This window comes from Cydia fagiglandana, chromosome Z (genome assembly GCF_963556715.1).
Source record: "Cydia fagiglandana chromosome Z, ilCydFagi1.1, whole genome shotgun sequence".
Taxonomy (NCBI): domain Eukaryota; kingdom Metazoa; phylum Arthropoda; class Insecta; order Lepidoptera; family Tortricidae; genus Cydia; species Cydia fagiglandana.
In genome coordinates, this window is record NC_085959.1 from 13,178,303 (window position 1) to 13,197,797 (window position 19,495).

Consider the following 19,495-nt stretch of genomic DNA (forward strand, 5'->3'; position numbering starts at 1 on the left):
ATTTACCAGTTCCAATCTTGGATTGGCAGTAGGTAATAATTTATAATGATTTTAAATTATAATATTCTTTTTTTAATATTATAAATGCATTTTCATTGAATTATCAAAATTATTTCATTATTTATAACATTTCTAAAACATTATCATTGAGCCCGCGAAAGTGTGAAGGGTACTTTTATTCCATAGATAACCTGAGCGTTTTTCTACATCCATTTTTTCAAACTACCTACCTACCGCGTGATTTATTTCCCGTTCACTTTAAATTAGACTATGCTATACGGAATATCGCATGGTTTTAGTTGTGATCAGTTGGGATTTCATGGGTCGATTTATTTATACGGAAGACACCAAAACTCATTGTATATAGGTAAGTAATAAATGTCAAGTCATTAAAAATGTCAGTCCGTACAACAAAAGCCTAGATATTGTTGCCTTCATATCAGGCGATTCGTTTTCGCAGGGAAATGATGAGAATCACGATTCCTTCGGAGGTCAACTTCTACTAAGCATTAGTTCATACCCGGAATGACGCTGTGGCGACCACCGGCTCGCCACTCTCTACGCGCCTAAGTCCGCGCGCCTGCGCGATGCGCCACGTCGGTCGCTTAGCAACGACTCACAATACAACACACAATACCTTCTGCCTAAGAAGAAAAATCGTACGTTATTTTTAAATCGTTTTATAAATTTATGTAAATAATATTCTCCTATATGAATAGGAGAATATTATTTACATTATTATTATGAAACTTAGTTTCCCTTACATAGTTAACATGACAAGAACTAACAAAGCTGCATACAAGAAACATCAGTGGTCAGGTGGAAAAAGGAAACGGCGTCAAGTCCAAGCTGCCTTACAACACCATTATGGCACCAATTCGTAAGTATTTCACTGTCAATATCAAATCATACTAGGCTCTTCTAGGTACAGTCGCCATCAGATATATCGCAGCGGCCAAGGTATTCACAATATCTGAACACGCGCTCTAACGCCTTGACAATAGAGGCGTGTTCAGATATTTGTGAGCACCTTGGCCGCTCCAATATATCTGATGGTGACTGTACATGACACATCATCATCATCATCACTATAGTTAAGTAATTATGAATTTAAACTTTAAAAAATGTGCACTGCTGCACAACGACTACTACTCGTGCGCTGCCCGTATTCGACGGTTTTCTGCCATGTTGTTAATTTTGTAATTCTGCCTTTTTCAACCATTTATAATATTTCTTGTCCTCGCGGCTATGAGTATTACTCACAGAAATTTGCGGACCGAGTTGAAATTAACATAATAAATGGTATCATAATTCCAGAAGAAACGTGGCTTGGCGTAATGTTCAAATGAATAACCCACCTGACGTCACGATGTGTGACGATCCGTCAAATGCCCAAACGGTGATAAATAATGGTTCAACTAATGCTGAGTAAGTAAATTGATACCTGTTAGCGTTCTTAAAAGATAATGGCTTGTCACAATGTGTTTTGCATCAGGCGGTCTAGTGAAAGAGTTTGTGTAACTGGCAACCTTGTTCACTAGGGACGGGACGGTACCTACGGTAAGCATGATAAAGATATTGAAAGGAGAGTGAATGCTGGAAATCGTGTGAATCGAGCGCTTAACGCTTTTATGAGCTGCCAGAAGGTGTCGCAAAAAGCACGGTTGGCTGTTCATCATGGTGTTGGTGCCTACACTTATGTATGGTAGCGAAAGTTGGGTATGGCAGAAGAGACATCAGAGCCAAGTGAATGCAGTGGAAATGAGAGCGTTGAGAAGTGTGTGTGGTGTGAGATTGCAAGATGCTCGTAGTTTATACAAAAACTGGCCAAGTGCGAGTCGGTCTCGCGTTTCTAGGGTTCCGTACATAAGTCCAACTCACGCTTGACTGCACATTTCTTATAGGTTTTCCTGTCATCTATATATAGGTAAAGAACTATTTTGTATATTTTTTTTTCAAAACTGAGTCCCATTCGTTTCTGAAATAAAGGGAGGGAAACGGTTCTCATATTTTTCGTCGAAAATGGTATGGCCGATTATCACTTCCCAACTCACGTTTGGCGGAATTTTATTTCGCCGAATTTTCATTTCCCAACCAAATGTTTTTTTTTTATTTGCCAACCGCACAGTTACCAACTAAAGGTTTGGTCTGTGTTTTATAATGTCAATTTTCAAAATGCCAACTTTCATGTCGTAGAGTGTATTTCGGTCAAATTGTGTTTTTAAAAAAACTAATTATAGCCAGCCTTTTATGAATGTAATATGACACCTTAGGGTATGGTGTTTTACGTACACTAGCGTCCCCCCCCCCTGACGCAACCCCCCTCCCCCCCTTTTGCATGAAATATGTCCCGGTTCACAGTTTTTTACATTTTTTGAGGAAAGTTTAAATTTTAGGAAAAAAGTGTCAATGAACGGAATAGTCCTTAATAAATTCTTAATAAAAAACATTATATTCATTTTTTTATGTGATGCACCATATTCATGTATTAGCTTTTACTTAGGGTTTGAAACTCATTTATTATACACGGTCACGGTGTATAACATGAGGAAACCGAATAATTTTTACAGCGTATTCGCGATCATATTTAGAGACAAAAATATCCTATAAACTTTTTTTTAAATTCGCCTAGTTTCAGAGTTAATACCAATTTAAAAAAAAAACAAAATTTTAATGTTACATAGTGCAAAACGCCTTTTTGATGGCGACGTTGCTACTATGGAACGTAGTCTAAATATCCGTATTGATAGATGTCAAAAAGTGACAAGTAACACTTTGCAAAAACTAAGTTTTACGAAAAAAAAAGCAAAAATCCATTTTAACTGACAAGTTTACCAATAACATTTACTTCTTTTAACATTTACTACATTCATTAGGGTTTGCAATCCGGATCCGAAATGTATGAAATTATCCGGATCTGGATCCAGAGCCGCGGATCTTCCCATACATTTCGGTACGTCGTGCAAACCCTACTTCTTATGTACAAATATATATATTCACTCACAAACACTTGCAACACACTCTAATTTACAATATTTTGATGAAATAATCACTTTTTTACAAGTTTTTATTTAGTTTCACCTGACCGTTGTCTGTCTGTCTGTCTGTCTGTCTGTCTGTGTGTAATCAAATCTTGCAAGTTAAATTTGATCCACTTCCCAGTTTCCGATTGAGCTGAAATTTTTGCATGCATGTATAAATCGGATGACAATGCAATATTATGGTACCATCGAGCCAGTCTGATGATAGAGACAGGAGGTGGCCATAGGAACTCTGTGATGAAACAACCCAACCTAATTGTGTTTGGCGTTTTTAGAACTGTCTCGATGAGTATTAGTTGTCTGTCGTAAGAAAAGTATAGTCAGCGATAAAAGCTTGTACCAAAAATGAAATTTTTGACAAAAACTTATTTTTATTTCTTAATAAACTTTTCTCTAAAATTAATAATGGCTGAGATATTTGACCCGAAAGTTGAGAAAAATCTAGGACTTGGTCAAATTTACGATGGATGTTATGTCATTATAACATCTAATTAACCGACTTCCAAATCTCAAAGAAGGAGGTTATCATTATCAATTCGGTTGTATGTTTTTATTTTTTATGTTTGTTACTCCATATATCCGTCATCACTGGACCGATTTTGATAATTATTTTTTATATTGTATGTATATGCATATAGATTGGTCCCGTTTTTGTCAAAACCCAGTTCTGATGAGATCCATGAGGAATTGAGGGAACTCCTCAAATCTTAAAGGCATATATGTAATGATTTTTAGGTTTTTATCAACAAATTAAGCATATACATCCAAAAAAGTGACATTTGATGAAGTGGAACTGCTGATGATGATCAGAACGGAACTCTTCAACGACGCATAGTTCACGTTTGGCTATTTTTCCTCTTTGTTATGTTTGTTAAGCAAGTTAAGTTTTAAGCCACATTTTTGTCAAGCTCGAGTTCTGATAATGGAATCCATGAGGAATCGAGGGAACTCCTCAAATCTTAAAGGCATGCGTATAGAAATTTTTGTATTTACATCAGAAAATCAAGCATTTTCATTAAAAACTGTCGCATTTCATGAAGTGAAACTGCTGATGATGACCAGAACAGAACTTTTCAACGACGCATAGTACACGTTTGGTGATTTCGAATTTCGATTATGATTTGGACTGCGGCCCGGATTCCGACCAGAACCGGACTCATCGGACCGGTTTGGACCCGTACCCGGACCTAGACTCGGACCCGGATTCGGACCCGGACCCGGACTCGGACCCGGGATCGGACCCGGACTCGGACCTTGACCCGGAAAACCACTATGATACCTAAACTAAATAAACTACTATGGTTACTAACCATAAAATGTAGGTACAAAATATGATGATGCCAAACCCCTCCCGCTCAAACCCCCGTACACCGCACCGCATGCGCCTTTAAGTGGGTTAGGTTAAGTTTGAACTGCGATCCTCACAGAACCGAACAAAAGTGGGTTAGGTTAGGTTAGGTTAGAGGAGAGAATGGGAGAGGATTGTGCCGTGAAGAGAGCGTACTTGGGACAACGAAATGAGAGACACCCGATTGGACGTCCAAGGTACAGCAGAAACGACGTCGTTGCTCAAGACCTGCTCAACCACGGCCATAGCGACTGGCGAGAGCTATTGCAAGACCGAGAAATATGGCGTGATCTGGTGTTGGAGGCCAGGACTCTTTTTGGGTCGTTGCGTCACTATAGTAAGTATTATTAATATCCAGAAAGGAAAATGGGGACTACCTACGTTTGTATGAAAAGGCGATTTATGGGCGGTGGTCGTCCACATTCATCTTAAGGCGGAAATTAATCTAATGAACGTTTTTGCTGACTGGACTGAGCTTATAAAAATAAATAATAATTTAAAAAAATACAATCTTGCCTTTTTTCAAATGACATTATTTATATTAAATATATTAAGAACGGGTCACTCAAAAAAATACAATCTTGCCTTTTTTCAAATGACATTATTTATATTAAATATATTAAGAACGGGTCACTCACGTATTTTAAGTCGAAAAACGCTCGACATTTTAAGATTCGATGTGCTCGATATGTCTGTGTCTCACGGAAGTTTTGTTAGACATTATTTATTGAGAAATATGCGAATTAAGTTATCCAAATAACGGTTACAAATAAGAAGTCCCTATCACAGAGTTATGAACCCTGGCAGAGTTGAATACATAATATTTAATGTCGATATTTAACTAAACATAAGACAAACTCTTTATTTCATTTACGCGAGCGGAGCCGCGGGCCCGCCTAGTCTTACATAACTTCGAATCTATGTATATTAAAATTATTAAAAAAAACATGTCCACCTTTGGGTTACTAATTTACATATGTGTACCAAATTTCAACTTATTTAATTGGTCTGGTAGTTTCCGAGAAAAGAGGCTGTGACAGACAGACAGACAGACAGACGCACCAGTGATCCTATAAGGGTTCCATTTTTTTCCTTTTGAGGTACGGAACCCTAAAAACAACAATGTATAGAATTGACATTACAACTGAGAAAGGTATGTTGAGAATTGAGATGGTTTGGACACGTGGAAAGAATGAGTGAAAAAAGGCTATTAACAAAGAGAGTGTATAAGGGTGAAGTGGAAGTTGGAATTGGAAGGGGTAGACCTCGGCAGACTTTCTCTGATCATATTGGGGAAATCCTGAAAAAAGGCCAGATCAAGAGCCCCCTAAACAGGCGAGCGTGTATGAGGAATTTTATGAAAGTGAAGGAAGCGAAAGAGGTATGTTAGGATCGTGGCAAGTGGAAATCCGTGGTCTCTGCCTACCCCTCCGGGAAATAGGCGTGATTGTATGTATGTTTCAAGTAGCAAAGTACCGTTCGAGCTGCTGAGATGAAAACAATATTTTTAGGAGTGGCACTCCATCATACATGTAAAGAAGAATGTTTTTTGTTCAGTAAAATCAATTGCGTGTGGCACAATGTTCGATAGGTCTTAAAACCAAGTAAGGCTAGGTCACAGACAAAACATGGCTAGGTTCACACTACGAAATATTTCTCATGTACAGTATAAGTACGAGGTTTTAGCAACAAAATTTCTATAGCAGCTTTGTCGTCCTACGTTGCGGACTACCGTGTTTGACGTATGATAACAGTGCGCGCCATTTTTATGAAATTTATAAAGAAAACCGCTGTTTTTGGGACCAGAAATCACCCAATCATTCCAACAAATAATGGAGGAATAGGCATTGCAACAATTATTACCAATACTGAAGAAATATGACGCTCTCTGGCGAATTTTTAGCAGTTTTTTTTCCCACACTCTTTTTTATTTTTCTGCAGAAAATACATAGCAGAAGAGCTATTTTCTTTTTTTTTTATTATGCGTAACATTTTCAAGAGTAAGTAGACCGACACTTGTGAGAAACGAAGCAGTACTGATGATGGACGGCAAAACAGTACCGTGTGTGAGCTATTTCTTGCTCCGTAGTCCTGCAAGGCGTACTACAATGTAGGAGCTAAAGAGGCACGGCCGAACCGAGCCATTTTCTCGCAAGCCGTTCGGCTTCTGGAGGACGCGAACGGCTCCGGACTCCCGACGGATTCCATCGCTTCTGCTATACCTACACAATGTATAAGCACATTGAAAATGCGCTCCCGGCGCGGCCCGACTCAGCCGCCCGCGGTAGGAATCGTACAGTAGGTATAAAGTAATAGCACAATCGCAGTAGGACTAACCTCGAAATCTCTAGAACAGTGCTGAAATTTGGTAGGGTAAGACCTCCAGTGAATGAACACTTAAGGAATTATCCAAGTTTGAAAAATCATTTCTCAGCATTCATTATTAATTTCAATAATTATCGGCAATTTAATGAATCCTCATTTAATAAATAAGAACGTAATTATTTATTCACTGGAGGGTTTACCCTATGTATGTATGTTAATTAAAGGTCTCTTCTTCATGTCCACACTATTTCCGTCACTATTGTCCGACATGCACTTGGCCGGTTGTTGAAAATCTTGAAATTGAAATATCATCAAATCATCATTTACAGAATCCCACTAAAAACGTACGCAAATAAGAATCCACCAACTGTTCGTTTTGAAGCCCCAATCACGTCGACCTCAAGCACACCTCGAGCAGTTGGCGATGAAGCACCTGCAAAACAGGTCGAAGTAAACTGGCCAAATCCTGACCCGGACGTGGAAAGTCACCAACTGTTGGTAGAGACGGTTCCCCACGAAACTTTAGGCGATCTATCTGGCTATCGGATTGTGGACATTAACCATGTCCTCCAATGGGCTTTTATCGTTGAAAGGCACAAAAACAGCTGCCCAGGTTCGACCATAAAATTTGTCAAAGAGACTAGAAACGGGTTTAATAGTGTTCTAACATTTCAATGTCAGATTTGCGGAAAGGTCTTCAAAAATTCGACTGAAAAAAATGAAGACATTAATAAAGCCTTCGTATGGGGCACAGTATCGGCCGGCAGCTACTACGCTGCTACAGCACACCTTACCAGCTGTATGGATATCCCAACAATGTCGAGCAATAAATTTCGCTCCATTGAAAAAGAATTGGGGGAGGTTTGGGAAAACCATTTAACTGAAGTAATTATGAAAGCTGGACAAGAAGAACGAGACATTGCCATTCAAAAGGGACAAATTAACGAGAACGGATTGCCATATACGACAGTGTATCTCGATGGAGGTTGGCTCAAACGATCATATGGTCATAATTATAATTCATCATCTGGAATGGTAAGATAACTTTATTTATTACTTTTAGACCGAGAGACAGTGATCGTTTAGCAAAAAAAAAATTAACTCCCTTGCGGTATGGCGGCCATTTGGAACCATCCGAAAAGTATGGCATGGTGATGTCCATGAATGGCTGCTCGACGATGATCACCTGTGCAAAAATTAGCTTGGCACAAATGATTGAATTGTTTTTTTTTTTAATTAATGTGTTCGCCTCAGTATGGCGGGCTGTCTACCGCCTACTTCTTTTTTATGGACTAGGTATCGAAAAATACGAGGATTTTTGTGGAACAAATCGTTCGACACTCGTATTTTATCCGACACGTTCGACTAACGCCCACGCGATTGGGCCGTCGGTACCAGCGCTATGACCATCATTTTTCTTTCCTTCATTACGTACTTAGACCCCTGATGAACCGCCATACTGGTACAAATGACCCAGTAAAATGTGTCACTGTCTTCCGGTCTATGTACTTTGACAACATATTTTTTCCCGTCCCATTCCAGCATACCTATAAATTCCTTACACGATTCACATGAATAAATAAATGAATATTAGGGGACTAATCAGTAATTTACATGTTATGCGAGACAATAAGAATAATTTATTTATTCGTAACATGCCAAAAATATCAGCTTGAGTGGTTACCTATCCGCCGCCGTAGAGACTTGCACATCTTATCTCTACTTTATAAGGTGCTGTTCTGCCCCTCTTCTCCAACTTACCTTGCAGAACGGTTTAGGTTTTTGGCGGATGGAAGTGACCACCGGCTGCGATCTAGTGCGGATCTATCGCTCGCTATTCCTCCCCACAAACACCGGTCTTACAATAAGTCAAAGTCATTCACGATACACTCTGTGAAGCTATGGAACGCGTTGTATCCCCGCTAAGGCAGTGTCAGTCTGTAGCGTCGCTGAAGGCAAAATTAAAGAGGTTATGGCAATAACACAAAATGTCAATTGAAGGACACGTACTGCCCTACTAAGCCGAGTGGCGCTATCTCAAAAGAAAATCCATTACGAATTTATAGTTTAGTTTCTATTAAGTCTATTTAGTTCTAGTCTATTCTTTTAAGTCTCGCCGTCATGTACATTTTATCTTAGTTTGACTACCATTTCATATGTATCTCTCAGTTACTTAAAGGTTAGCTGGAAGAGATCCCTTAACGGGATAAGTTCGCCTTTGTACACATTTATTGTATTCTCTCTGTGTTATGTACTTGTTTTGTGCAATAAAGTGTTTACTACTACTACTACTACTAAAATACAATCGTTCATTATTCTTAATATGATATAGGTAGGGTTTGCAATCCGGATCCGAAATGTATGAAATTATCCGGATCTGGATCCGGAGCCGCGGATCTTCCCATACATTTCGGTAAGTCGTGCAAACCCTAGATATAGCTATATACCTGTTACCTATATCGTAATAAAAATGGTAATAGGCACTGTTATAATTAAGTAACCAAAGGACAACGAGTAATTTTGGTCCATATCCTCAATACTTATGAAACCTATGCCAAATGATAGCTTCAATGCTATCATTTATATTATACTATGACAGTTAAGTCAAAGTCGCGGGCCAACATGGTCTTGGCCCAAAGGGTAAAACGGGACCCTATTACTAAGACTTCGCTGTCCGTCCGTCCGTCCGTCCGTCCGTCCGTCTGTCACCAGGCTGTATCTCATGAACCGTGATAGCTAGACAGTTGAAATTTTCACAGATGATGTATTTCTGTTGCCGCTATAACAACAAATACTAAAAACAGAAAAAAATAAAGATTTAAATGGGGCTCCCATACAACAAACGTGATTTTTGACCAAAGTTAAGCAACGTCGGGAGTGGTCAGTACTTGGATGGGTGACCTTTTTTTTTTGTTTTTGTTTTGCATTATGGTACGGAACCCTTCGTGCGCGAGTCCGACTGGCAAATGACGAGAGTATAGCGTGTGGTTATATGTAATTGAATCTTAAGTGTAGCGTGGGACCTAAGACATGAGATACAAAAAAATATGGACTCGTGTGGCATATACAACTTTTAGCATCTACAATGAGGATATTGTAGGAGGTAAAATAATATAAAAGAAATAGATTTATAAATTACGCGAAATGAAATCCTTTTAAACTGTAATTTCATTCCCACCAGTGTCTGTAGTTTCAGTGTGGTGCTGTAACACCATATTGTAACATCCCCATACTGTATCAATGCAAATAAATAATTTCTGATTTCTGATTTCCCATTCCCGTTCTTGTTCCCAGTTATACAACCTAGATCCTAGCTTGACGACCACGCGACAATTAGAATAAATGTGGCTTTCCATCAGAGAAGGATCCTTATGCATCATGTGTAATAACGACCTTTCTGTCAGAATTTCGGATAGGACCTTTTTGCACTTGAAGCATAAGGACCCTCCTCTGATAGAAAGCCACAAATGATTTTACAAATTCATAATATGTAGGTGTAATATATCACAAAGTCTAGGATTTTGTGTCTAGTGTTATAGTTTTTAGAGAGTTTTCACATTGCCCGATCCGATATAGGATGATTCGGATGAAAGTAAAACGTGAGACATACCTAGGTATGTGTATTTCTGTATTTATTTATTCATTTAATAAATAGTTATTACCTACTACAGCACGACAGATAACGCAAAAAAGGCGGACTTTATTATACTTTATTAATGCTAATTACACTGTTTTAGGCTTGTATTATTGGAAAGGAAACAAAGAAGTGCTTATTCCTAGGGATACGTAATAAGTATTGTTACCACTGCCAATATTACGAGAAAAAAAATATGAAGCCAACAGAACATGTCTGTTTTAAAAATTTCAATGGACCTTCAACAGGTGCGTTTCATTACTTATTCATCATCATCTTCTTCGTCGGTATCACTCTTGACAGAGTAGTCGTGATCATCACTTCAGGTGTTGGTGACAAGCTTCACAACACGTCGCCACTCTTCTCTGATGGCCGCCTTCCTCGTACAACCATGGAGTGATGATAAGCCATTTACTGCCGCTTTTATCTGGTCAGTCCACCTCATAGGCGATCTTGCTGGTGGCCTGGTACCCTCAACCTTTCCCAGGACCACAAGTCGCTCAATAGCCACCTCGGCATACGTGACCAAAAAAGGTGAGGATACGAGACTGCACCAAACATTATAAACGCCGCTTCAGCCGCTTGATGCCGAGTTCTCCACGTATAGACTCGTTGGTACGGAATTCAGTCCACGTATAAGTTATTCCATTCTGTGTTCATCATACAGAATGGATTAATTTACAGGTCTGAATATAAAGAAACTAAAGTAGTTGGATAGCATTTTTACAAATCGGTACCTTCGTGTTTTTTTTTTTCATTTACTGAACGGGACTTATCGTATCGTATTTAATTAATTTTTAAATTCACCTCCGACGTTTGGAGGACGGTGTTGTCCCCGTGGTCTCAAAAAATACTGGCTAATGTTGACATAAGTACACCTAAACATCTTTAGCCGATGCGCACAAGAAGATGTTGAATTGTTGATGTCAACTTAAGCCAGTCTTCTCCGAGAACGCGGAGTCGGCCGTGAGTCGTAAAACTTAATTCGTAATAAAATCGGGAAAGTTTCTGTCAGTTTAGAGGGTGTGTGTGTTTGTGTCAGTATCAGTGTGGGTTTGCAATCCGGGATCCGAAATGTATGAAATTATCCGGATCTGGATCCGGATCCGCGGAGCTTCGCATACATTTCAGATCCTTTGTGCAAACCCTAAGTGTAATATGTGTTTTTTATAAAATTTAAAATATTTACAAATAAAAATATTTAAACGATTAAAGTAGTTTTTGGGGTGTCATTGTATTCATGCACACTGTTTTTACTAATTTCATAATTTGTGCTAAATAAATCATGCTAAGACGGTCATATGATACAGGTATTTATCCATACAATATATGACAATTTTAGAAAATCAAATATATGACGGATAAATCCGTCAAATACTTTGAACTAAAGTTTGTTCTCGTTTTAACTCAGATCTCTATTTGTAATTTTATGGCTATTACAAATCCATGACTACAGTATTAAGGTTTAAGTTACTATTTTTCTCCTGACAGCTATGGAGGCAGACATAGTCATTGAAGGCTTTAAAAAAAGTGAAGAAATGCATGGACTGCAATATAAATCCTTCATTGGTGACGGCGATTCATCCGTTTATGCCCATATAAAAAAAAATATACCGTATGGACATAAAGTCACTAAAATCGAATGCAAAAATCACCTCGTCAAAAATTATACCGCGGGCTTGTATAAGGTAATTATTAAGTGCGTGCGGTTATGTGAGAGATGGGCATCATTCGAATAAACTTCTATCTGAATGATCATTCTAATAAAGAATAATTCGCGATATTTTTATTCGCGGATGATTTATTTGCGAATGATTTAGGTACCTTACGGCGGTTGGCGCTTACGCTATTATTAACGCCGCTCCAATATTATTGCGGCGCTATGTGACCTAAATGCCAACCGCCATAAGGTACCTTTTACCTTGGAACGTCACATTCTTTGTTATTTCATATCTAGTGAATCTCTAATTCATTTCCCGAATCGAGCCAACAGTTGCCAAATCTTTCGAAACCGTGAAAACTTTATAAGATATTCCAATAAAATTATTCGTGGCAATTCATTCGACGAATAAATCATTCGCGGATGAATTATTCAATAATCATGTGACATTTTTATTCGTCATTCGCGATAATTTTTGTTATTTTCATTCGTTATTCGTCATTCGAATAAAATTTGCCCGTCTCTGGGTTATGTGGACATGTTGTGAATCTAATAGAAGGGCACATAGTTTAGGACTCATTATCTGTTTGTTTATTTGTTCAAAAGAAAATATTACTTCAAATTTCAGACGAACAGACAGACTTAACGAAACTATAAAGATAACGTTTCTGCTGTTTTTCATATTGAGATCATATTTTTAAATTATTGTTTGTTGTTTACCTAATTATAAGAAATAAATAAATAAAGTACGGATACGGAACCCTAAAAATGAAGGGATTTTATTAACAAGTTATAATATCATAGTAAATATTTGTGGTTTTTGTTTTTAGATTTTGACTAATACAAAGCTACCCCTGCTAGGTAGAAATATGCTAAAGCCAAGAATTGAGAATTTGACCATTGTGACAAGAAAAGTAATCATCCACTGTCACAAAGATCCGAATCGCCTTCGAAAAGATTTGAAGAACGTGGCCTATCACGTTTACGGCCGTCACATGGAGTGTCAACCATATTATTGTAATTACACAGAGGCCAATGACGAACACCCAAAAGTAAATGAAGACAAAGATCTCGTGACAATAATGACAACCAAGGCACCTGGAGTTTGGGCAAACATCTGTGCCGCTAATGAACATATTTTATCTAAGTCCCACAGAGTGAGTAATGAGACCACGAACGTAGCAGAAAACTTTATGAGCTTGGTGAATAAATTCACTTGCGGCAAGCGACTCAGCCTTGGAAAAGGTGGTTCGTATCAAAGAAGAGTCCTTCTTGCAGGTAAGTGAACAAAAAAAAATACCGTCATATCTTAAGCTAATTTCACAAACTGTCATTGTATAATGGGCTTCAAAAAGGGGCTCTGGACCGATTTGTCCACAATTCTATTTCGTCACCTTCTCAACTTGTCATTATTTTATTTTATTTACTTGATATTATTATAACAGTCCTTATTCTTCATCATTCCTACATCGTCACTTTCCTACCTTTTCCACATACCTATGTGGTCCACTGTACTAACTCGTCCACATAGCTCTCCCAACGAAAACCAAAAATTGCTAATCGGGGGAAATAATTCGTGTGTAAAACGTATTTTAGCATAGTTGTAAGGAATGGCGTATTAAACAACATAATAAAAGTACTAGGGTGTCCTACCTCCGGGGTCAGTTTGGCGTGCTATTCTTGGGACTAGGGTTTGCACGATGGATCCGAAATGAATGGGAAGATCCGCGGATCCGGATCCGGATTACAAACCCTACTTGGGACATCCTAAATATCAACTTTGTAGGAAATTTCAAACAGATTATTTACGTATGAGACTATTTTTTGTTAAGGGCTACCGTTTACGAATTATTTACGAAAAACTGTCAAAAGGGACCTTTAAACTCGCCCTACCCGTTAGCTTCACCCCCACTTCACTTTTAGTCGGTTATTTAATACACCATCCCAACAACTATGCCAAAATACGCTTATACACGAATTATTTCCCCCATTTATCCTTGGTTTGATGGCCTAACAGGGAAGTCGCTTTCAATAATATCTTATCTCTCTTCGAAGGCCGCAAAAATATGTGATACGCTCTTATAGCTTTACATATAAGATCTGTCAGATATTTTTGCGGCCTTCGTTATGTAAGATATTATTGCACAATGCTGGAATTAATGGAGATCAAAACCATTGGCGAACAATTAGATAAAAACCGAAGAATTGCGAGTCTGACTCGCCCACCGAGGGTTCCGTACAAATCTTACTTATTTTTTGCATTTTTTTTACAAATGTATACTTTTCATTTTTTTCCATGTACTTGTAGTGTAAGACGGGAAGTACCCTATACATTTTGATCTGAGCAAGAGTTTGCAATCTGGATCCGAAATGTATTAAATTATCCTGGTCTGGATCCGGATACGCAGATCTTCGCATACATTTCAGATCCGTCTTGCAAATCCTAATAAATGATAATAAATAATTTTGGCCACCTTATCCTATGGAGACTAGCAAGCAACGCTAAGTGGTTTTCGTAGTCTATGGATGTTACTATATTAAGGGGGTCACATGCGCGTTTCTAGACTCAATGATTATTATAGTTGAGTTAGGAGCCCATACATTAAAAATACCCAATTGCAGTTTGGTAATCGAAATCCTAATGCAAGAATTACAGTCGACGAGTAGAAAAAAACTTATATTAGGTTTGTATAACAGTTTCATTGTAATTGAGCCTGTTTCCTGAACTAGGACAAAGCCTGTGACTCAGGATTCAGTGATACCTCTGAGGAAAGTGCTACAGGTTCTTTTATGAAGTTAAGTATTTAAAGTATAAAAGTATATGGTCTTCATTTCAACCCAATGTCTTCATTTTTAACAGACTACTGGATAGATTTGACTGAGACGATCTTGTACTGATTTGATTGGGATCATTTTCGTCAGGTCAGGATCTAATATGAAAACATCTGATGAAATCGAGGTTACTCTTTAAAGGTTTCAGGTTCACTAATACTTAATGTTTTTCATTACACTTGCGATACAAAAATTAAGTATAAAGACAAAAAACTGTCAATTATCGCATTAGAAACTTCATAACTCCCTAGGGAGAACGCTTTTTCTATAACTCCCGCTAAACCTGCGTGCATTTACACATTTACTGAGCGAGTGTGATGAAAACATCATTTGTCATACTGATGAAGGCTTACTGATGGAGATTTTTAATATATGTAGTTAGTCGGCTCTTTTTTGCTAAAGATTATATTTATTTTTTAGGTTTGTCACAAACGACTGGATATAGTTGGCACAAACAAGCATGGCTTAAAACCTCCAGCCATAATATTGGCCAACATTTCCAACTTTACATAAAAAGGAAAGAACTTATCCGGATGCGACGCCAAAGATGTCCAAGGACGCGCAATTTTAAACCTACTGTCATTAAACCCGACAAAGACTATGGTCCCAAAGCATGCGATCCTGTTGACTTGAGCCGAGAAGATATAAAAAGAATAGGACAAGAAAAGCTTATGGAACTGCAAGTGACACCCGACCAAATCGCTGAAATAGAGCAACAAACTAAAGATCAGCATGATAACGAACTCTACAACGTGATCAGGAGTGATAGATTGACTGCAAGCCAATTCGGGATGGTAATTAATTACTCTTCCTGAGACCAAGATAAGTCTGCAAAGATTTTGTTAGCAAACTCAGTGCAAGTGTTATTTTAAACGTCAAACTTTCATGAAATTTTGACTTATAAATAACACTTGCACTGCGTATGCTATCAAAATAGTTGCAGACTTTTCTTGATGGTCTCACTCTAGCAACATATTTACTCTACATTTTTTTTCCTATGAACTTGTCTGAAATGTATATGCAACTATCTGTAGACTGGACATATTGGACCGGAATATGAACAGAACCTTTTGTATTGATTTCGAGCTCACGATATTTTCACGCAGTTACATGCATCTTGTTTATGGGTAACTGATAGGGTTTGCACGACGGATCCGAAATGTATGGGAAGATCCGCGGATCCGGATCCAGATCCGGATAATTTCATACATATCGGATCCGGATTGCAAACCCTAGTAACTGATGATAGCGGGCGGGTGTCTCAGTATAGGTGTAGTAGACCGCGCTCGCTCTACCCTTAGGTATTCGTGTGCGTCGGTTGCGTTCGCTTTCAACGTTATTACTGAATCGCGATTAGAAAGGGATTGAGATAGCTGTCAATCCATATTGATTTTGACGTAAGTGTATGGAAATCTGTTATTTCTAATCCCTTTCTGATCGCGGCATGATAATACCACTAGTCGTATTCACACTTGTTGGTATGTCCACGCACACTAAACTCACAGTGTCACTACGCGTGTTTGATTCGGATATCACTACAAAAGGTTATCACGGTCCATATCCCGGTCGATATAAGTCTAGTGAAACTAACCGTGAATCATTCAAAACTGTTTTCTGTAGACTATAATTTTTTCTAACCAGGTATGCAAACGACGAAATAAAACTCCTTGCCACAATCACGTGAAACAAATTTTGTATAAAAACAATATTTTAACATCTGATATGAAATACGGGCAGCATAACGAAGCTGTTGCAAGGACTCTTTTTGAAACCACAACGAATAAAAAAGTGGAACGTGCGGGTTTATTTATTGATAAACAATACGGATTCCTAGGCGCAAGTCCAGATGGTAAATATGTATCTGCAAAGAATCTTTGTTTGAAACTATGACAAGCACAGTCAAGCGCAGTCTTATTAATGCTAATATTATTAAAGTGAAACTATTATTCTATCGCCCAAATGTTTTAGACTGTCTACTAGCATGTCGCATTACATTAGTTACAGCATTAGTAAAACTCTACTTCATTTCTAGTACCTAGAGTTCATAGTCTGAAAGCGAGGACCTATAACACCAAAATAGTCAAAACAAGAGTTCATGTCTCTCTGAAATAAGCATCATCATCCAATTCCCATCGATTGCTGGTTACTCGCAACTCGCAAGCATGTAGACATCTCGAAAACTCCAGTGTAACGTGACCATGAGATTGATGAGATCCATTTGTCGAAATTTTTCAGTTTAATGCCTACAATCCGAAAAAAAATTTTACTTGCATCGTAGTTTCCTAAAACCACTCAATAAATTTTTATTTTAGGTATCATTATTGATGAGAATGCTCTACTTGAAATAAAATGCTTTCCATCACTGAAAAGAAGCCAAGAAAGCATTGAAACCGCGGCTGAAAGCCGCGGAAATAAGTTTTGCTTGAAATATAATAAGGAAGGTAAATTGGTTATGAACACAAACCATAATTATTATTACCAGGTGAGTATTTTATTGTGTATAATAACTTTATTCAGATAATATTAATTATAAATACAATACTAACAAATCTAAATATGCGTGTAAACATAATCCCAACTTAAACGACTTGTTCTTGTAGTGTTTTAGTTTATATAATTTTTCTTCGTGGATTACATTTATCAAATAAAAGTTATAACTTAATGACTATTATATTGTATTACTAGGTGCAAGGACAACTGCGTATTGCTGACATGGCAAAATGTTATTTTGTCTGTTTTATTGACCCTGGGATAAATATGACTATAATCGAAGTAGACCGAGACGAGGACTTTATACACAATATGATACCAAAACTCGTATCTTTTTACAAGAACTGCATCGTCCCCGAGCTCATTCTGCGAAGAGTTCCAAAAAACCAAAAATGCGTCGAAATTTCAGACTTGCCTGGTACGTTACAGATTTATTTAAGATTTACCCAGGATGGAACAGAGGTGGTATATTTATTCAAAGTGTAGTTGAATTGTTGTTTTTGTACACAAATTGTATATCCGTTTGCCTGATTCAGTCCTAGATATATACTTCTTACTTTTAGTTCATCTGATGTTGGAGCCAGGAGGTTGATTTGCTAACTCAATCTACTAGAGTTCAATTTGTTCAAAAAGTCCTTCACATTATCTTTAGCATAGTCAACGATGGAACTATAAAGAAAGAGAGAAATTGGGCGTCTTTTGTTGTTTTACAGAATTAATATAATATTCATTCCTATGTATAGTTATCATTATTTAAATGAACTCAACACGGGATGAGCTGTGGTTAAAGTATAATTTGTGTTAATTTATAGTCAATAATTAGTTTTTGGTAAAAAAAAACATTTTTGGTTTGGTATATGTTATTATCAATGACTGCAGTTTTCTTTCCAAAGGCAACAAACAACAACATTCAGACAAATCTAATAATCCCAAACACAATTAGCTTGCGTTGTTTTATCACAGAGTTCCCATAGACACCTTCTGTGTTCATCATCAAATCAGCTCTATGTCATAATAATATTGCATATTGTCATTGTATTATGAGTGCAAAATATCAACTCAATCGGAAATCGGCTAGTAAGCCTTATTTAGCTTCCAAAATTTGACCTACACTAACATACATACTTATGGCGTTATTCATAAATATAGGTATTCATAAAACATTTAATTTCAAGTACTTTTAACTATTGTAATTTCGACTAGATTTTTTAAACTTTTTTATCCTTTCCTATAATCAATTATGATCGTTTTTAGCTGATCATCAAAAACAATAAACGTCGGACAACGGACAGTTCACGTCACGTCATCCCTGTAAAGATGAAAAAAAAAATAGTATAGTATTTGTAAATATATACTCATGTACATAGTAAAATCATGTTGTTTAATTGATAGTGCCTACAAAAAGAAAATACGTTTATTTCCATTATTTATCCAATGTTTCGCCCTGAAAACTCTGAAATACATGCTAACTAGCATGTGATATGTATAATGATTATAATGAATGATTGATTTATTTGAGGAATATAATTTTAATTTAGTTTTATTGGTAATATAAAACTAAATTAAAATTATATTTTATCAATTTGATTAGCTGACTGATGCACGGATCTAAAATGTATGCGAAGAACCGCGGATTCGGATCCAGATCCGGATAATTTCATACATTTCGGATCCGGATTGCAAACCCTATGTGCGGACAACCAATCTGTCCGTATTTTATTTACTGTAAGCTTATTTTTAGGGTTCCGTACCTCAAAAGGAAAAAAAAGAACCCTTATAGGATCACTCGTGCGTCTGTCTGTCTGTCTATCTGTCTGTCTGTCTGGCTGTCCGTCTGTCACAGCCGATTTTCTCCGGAACTACTGAACCAATTAATTTGAAATTACTACTGATTCTAAAATTTTGGAAAAACTACATAAAATAAATGATGTGTTAAAAATTGGGTATCGTCTTGGGTCGTCCCATTCGTTTTTCGTCAAGTTCTTAAATTAGTCCTATTCTGCTTTCGTCACTCATTCTTCATTGATCACAATCGTCGGTGGCTTTCAATGTAGAATGAGTGACGAAAGCAGAATAGGACTAATTTAAGAACTTGACGAAAAACGAATGGGACCACCCAAGACGATACCAAAAATTGTGTTATATACGAAACCAGGAACGCGAGT

At 37.4% G+C, this 19,495-nt stretch overlaps 1 protein-coding gene across 2 annotated transcripts; it reads left to right on the top strand.

Annotated features, from left to right (window-relative positions):
• The first annotated feature begins 643 nt into the window (after positions 1 to 643).
• LOC134678669 (uncharacterized) lies at positions 644 to 18,702 on the top strand. 2 transcript variants are annotated; one of them, XM_063537315.1, is made up of 12 exons: positions 644 to 659; positions 769 to 880; positions 1,318 to 1,428; positions 7,044 to 7,749; positions 10,452 to 10,596; positions 11,840 to 12,036; positions 12,839 to 13,286; positions 15,261 to 15,634; positions 16,482 to 16,689; positions 17,153 to 17,322; positions 17,526 to 17,748; positions 18,585 to 18,702. In XM_063537315.1, exons 2-12 carry the CDS (start codon positions 774 to 776, stop codon positions 18,602 to 18,604), a joined length of 2,709 nt encoding a protein of 902 aa, XP_063393385.1. In that variant the 5' UTR covers positions 644 to 659; positions 769 to 773; the 3' UTR covers positions 18,605 to 18,702. The 2 variants fall into 2 exon arrangements, with proteins under 2 accessions (XP_063393385.1, XP_063393384.1); XM_063537314.1 differs by lacking the exon at positions 18,585 to 18,702 and having other exon boundaries at positions 17,526 to 18,210.
• Positions 18,703 to 19,495: the final 793 nt, after the last annotated feature.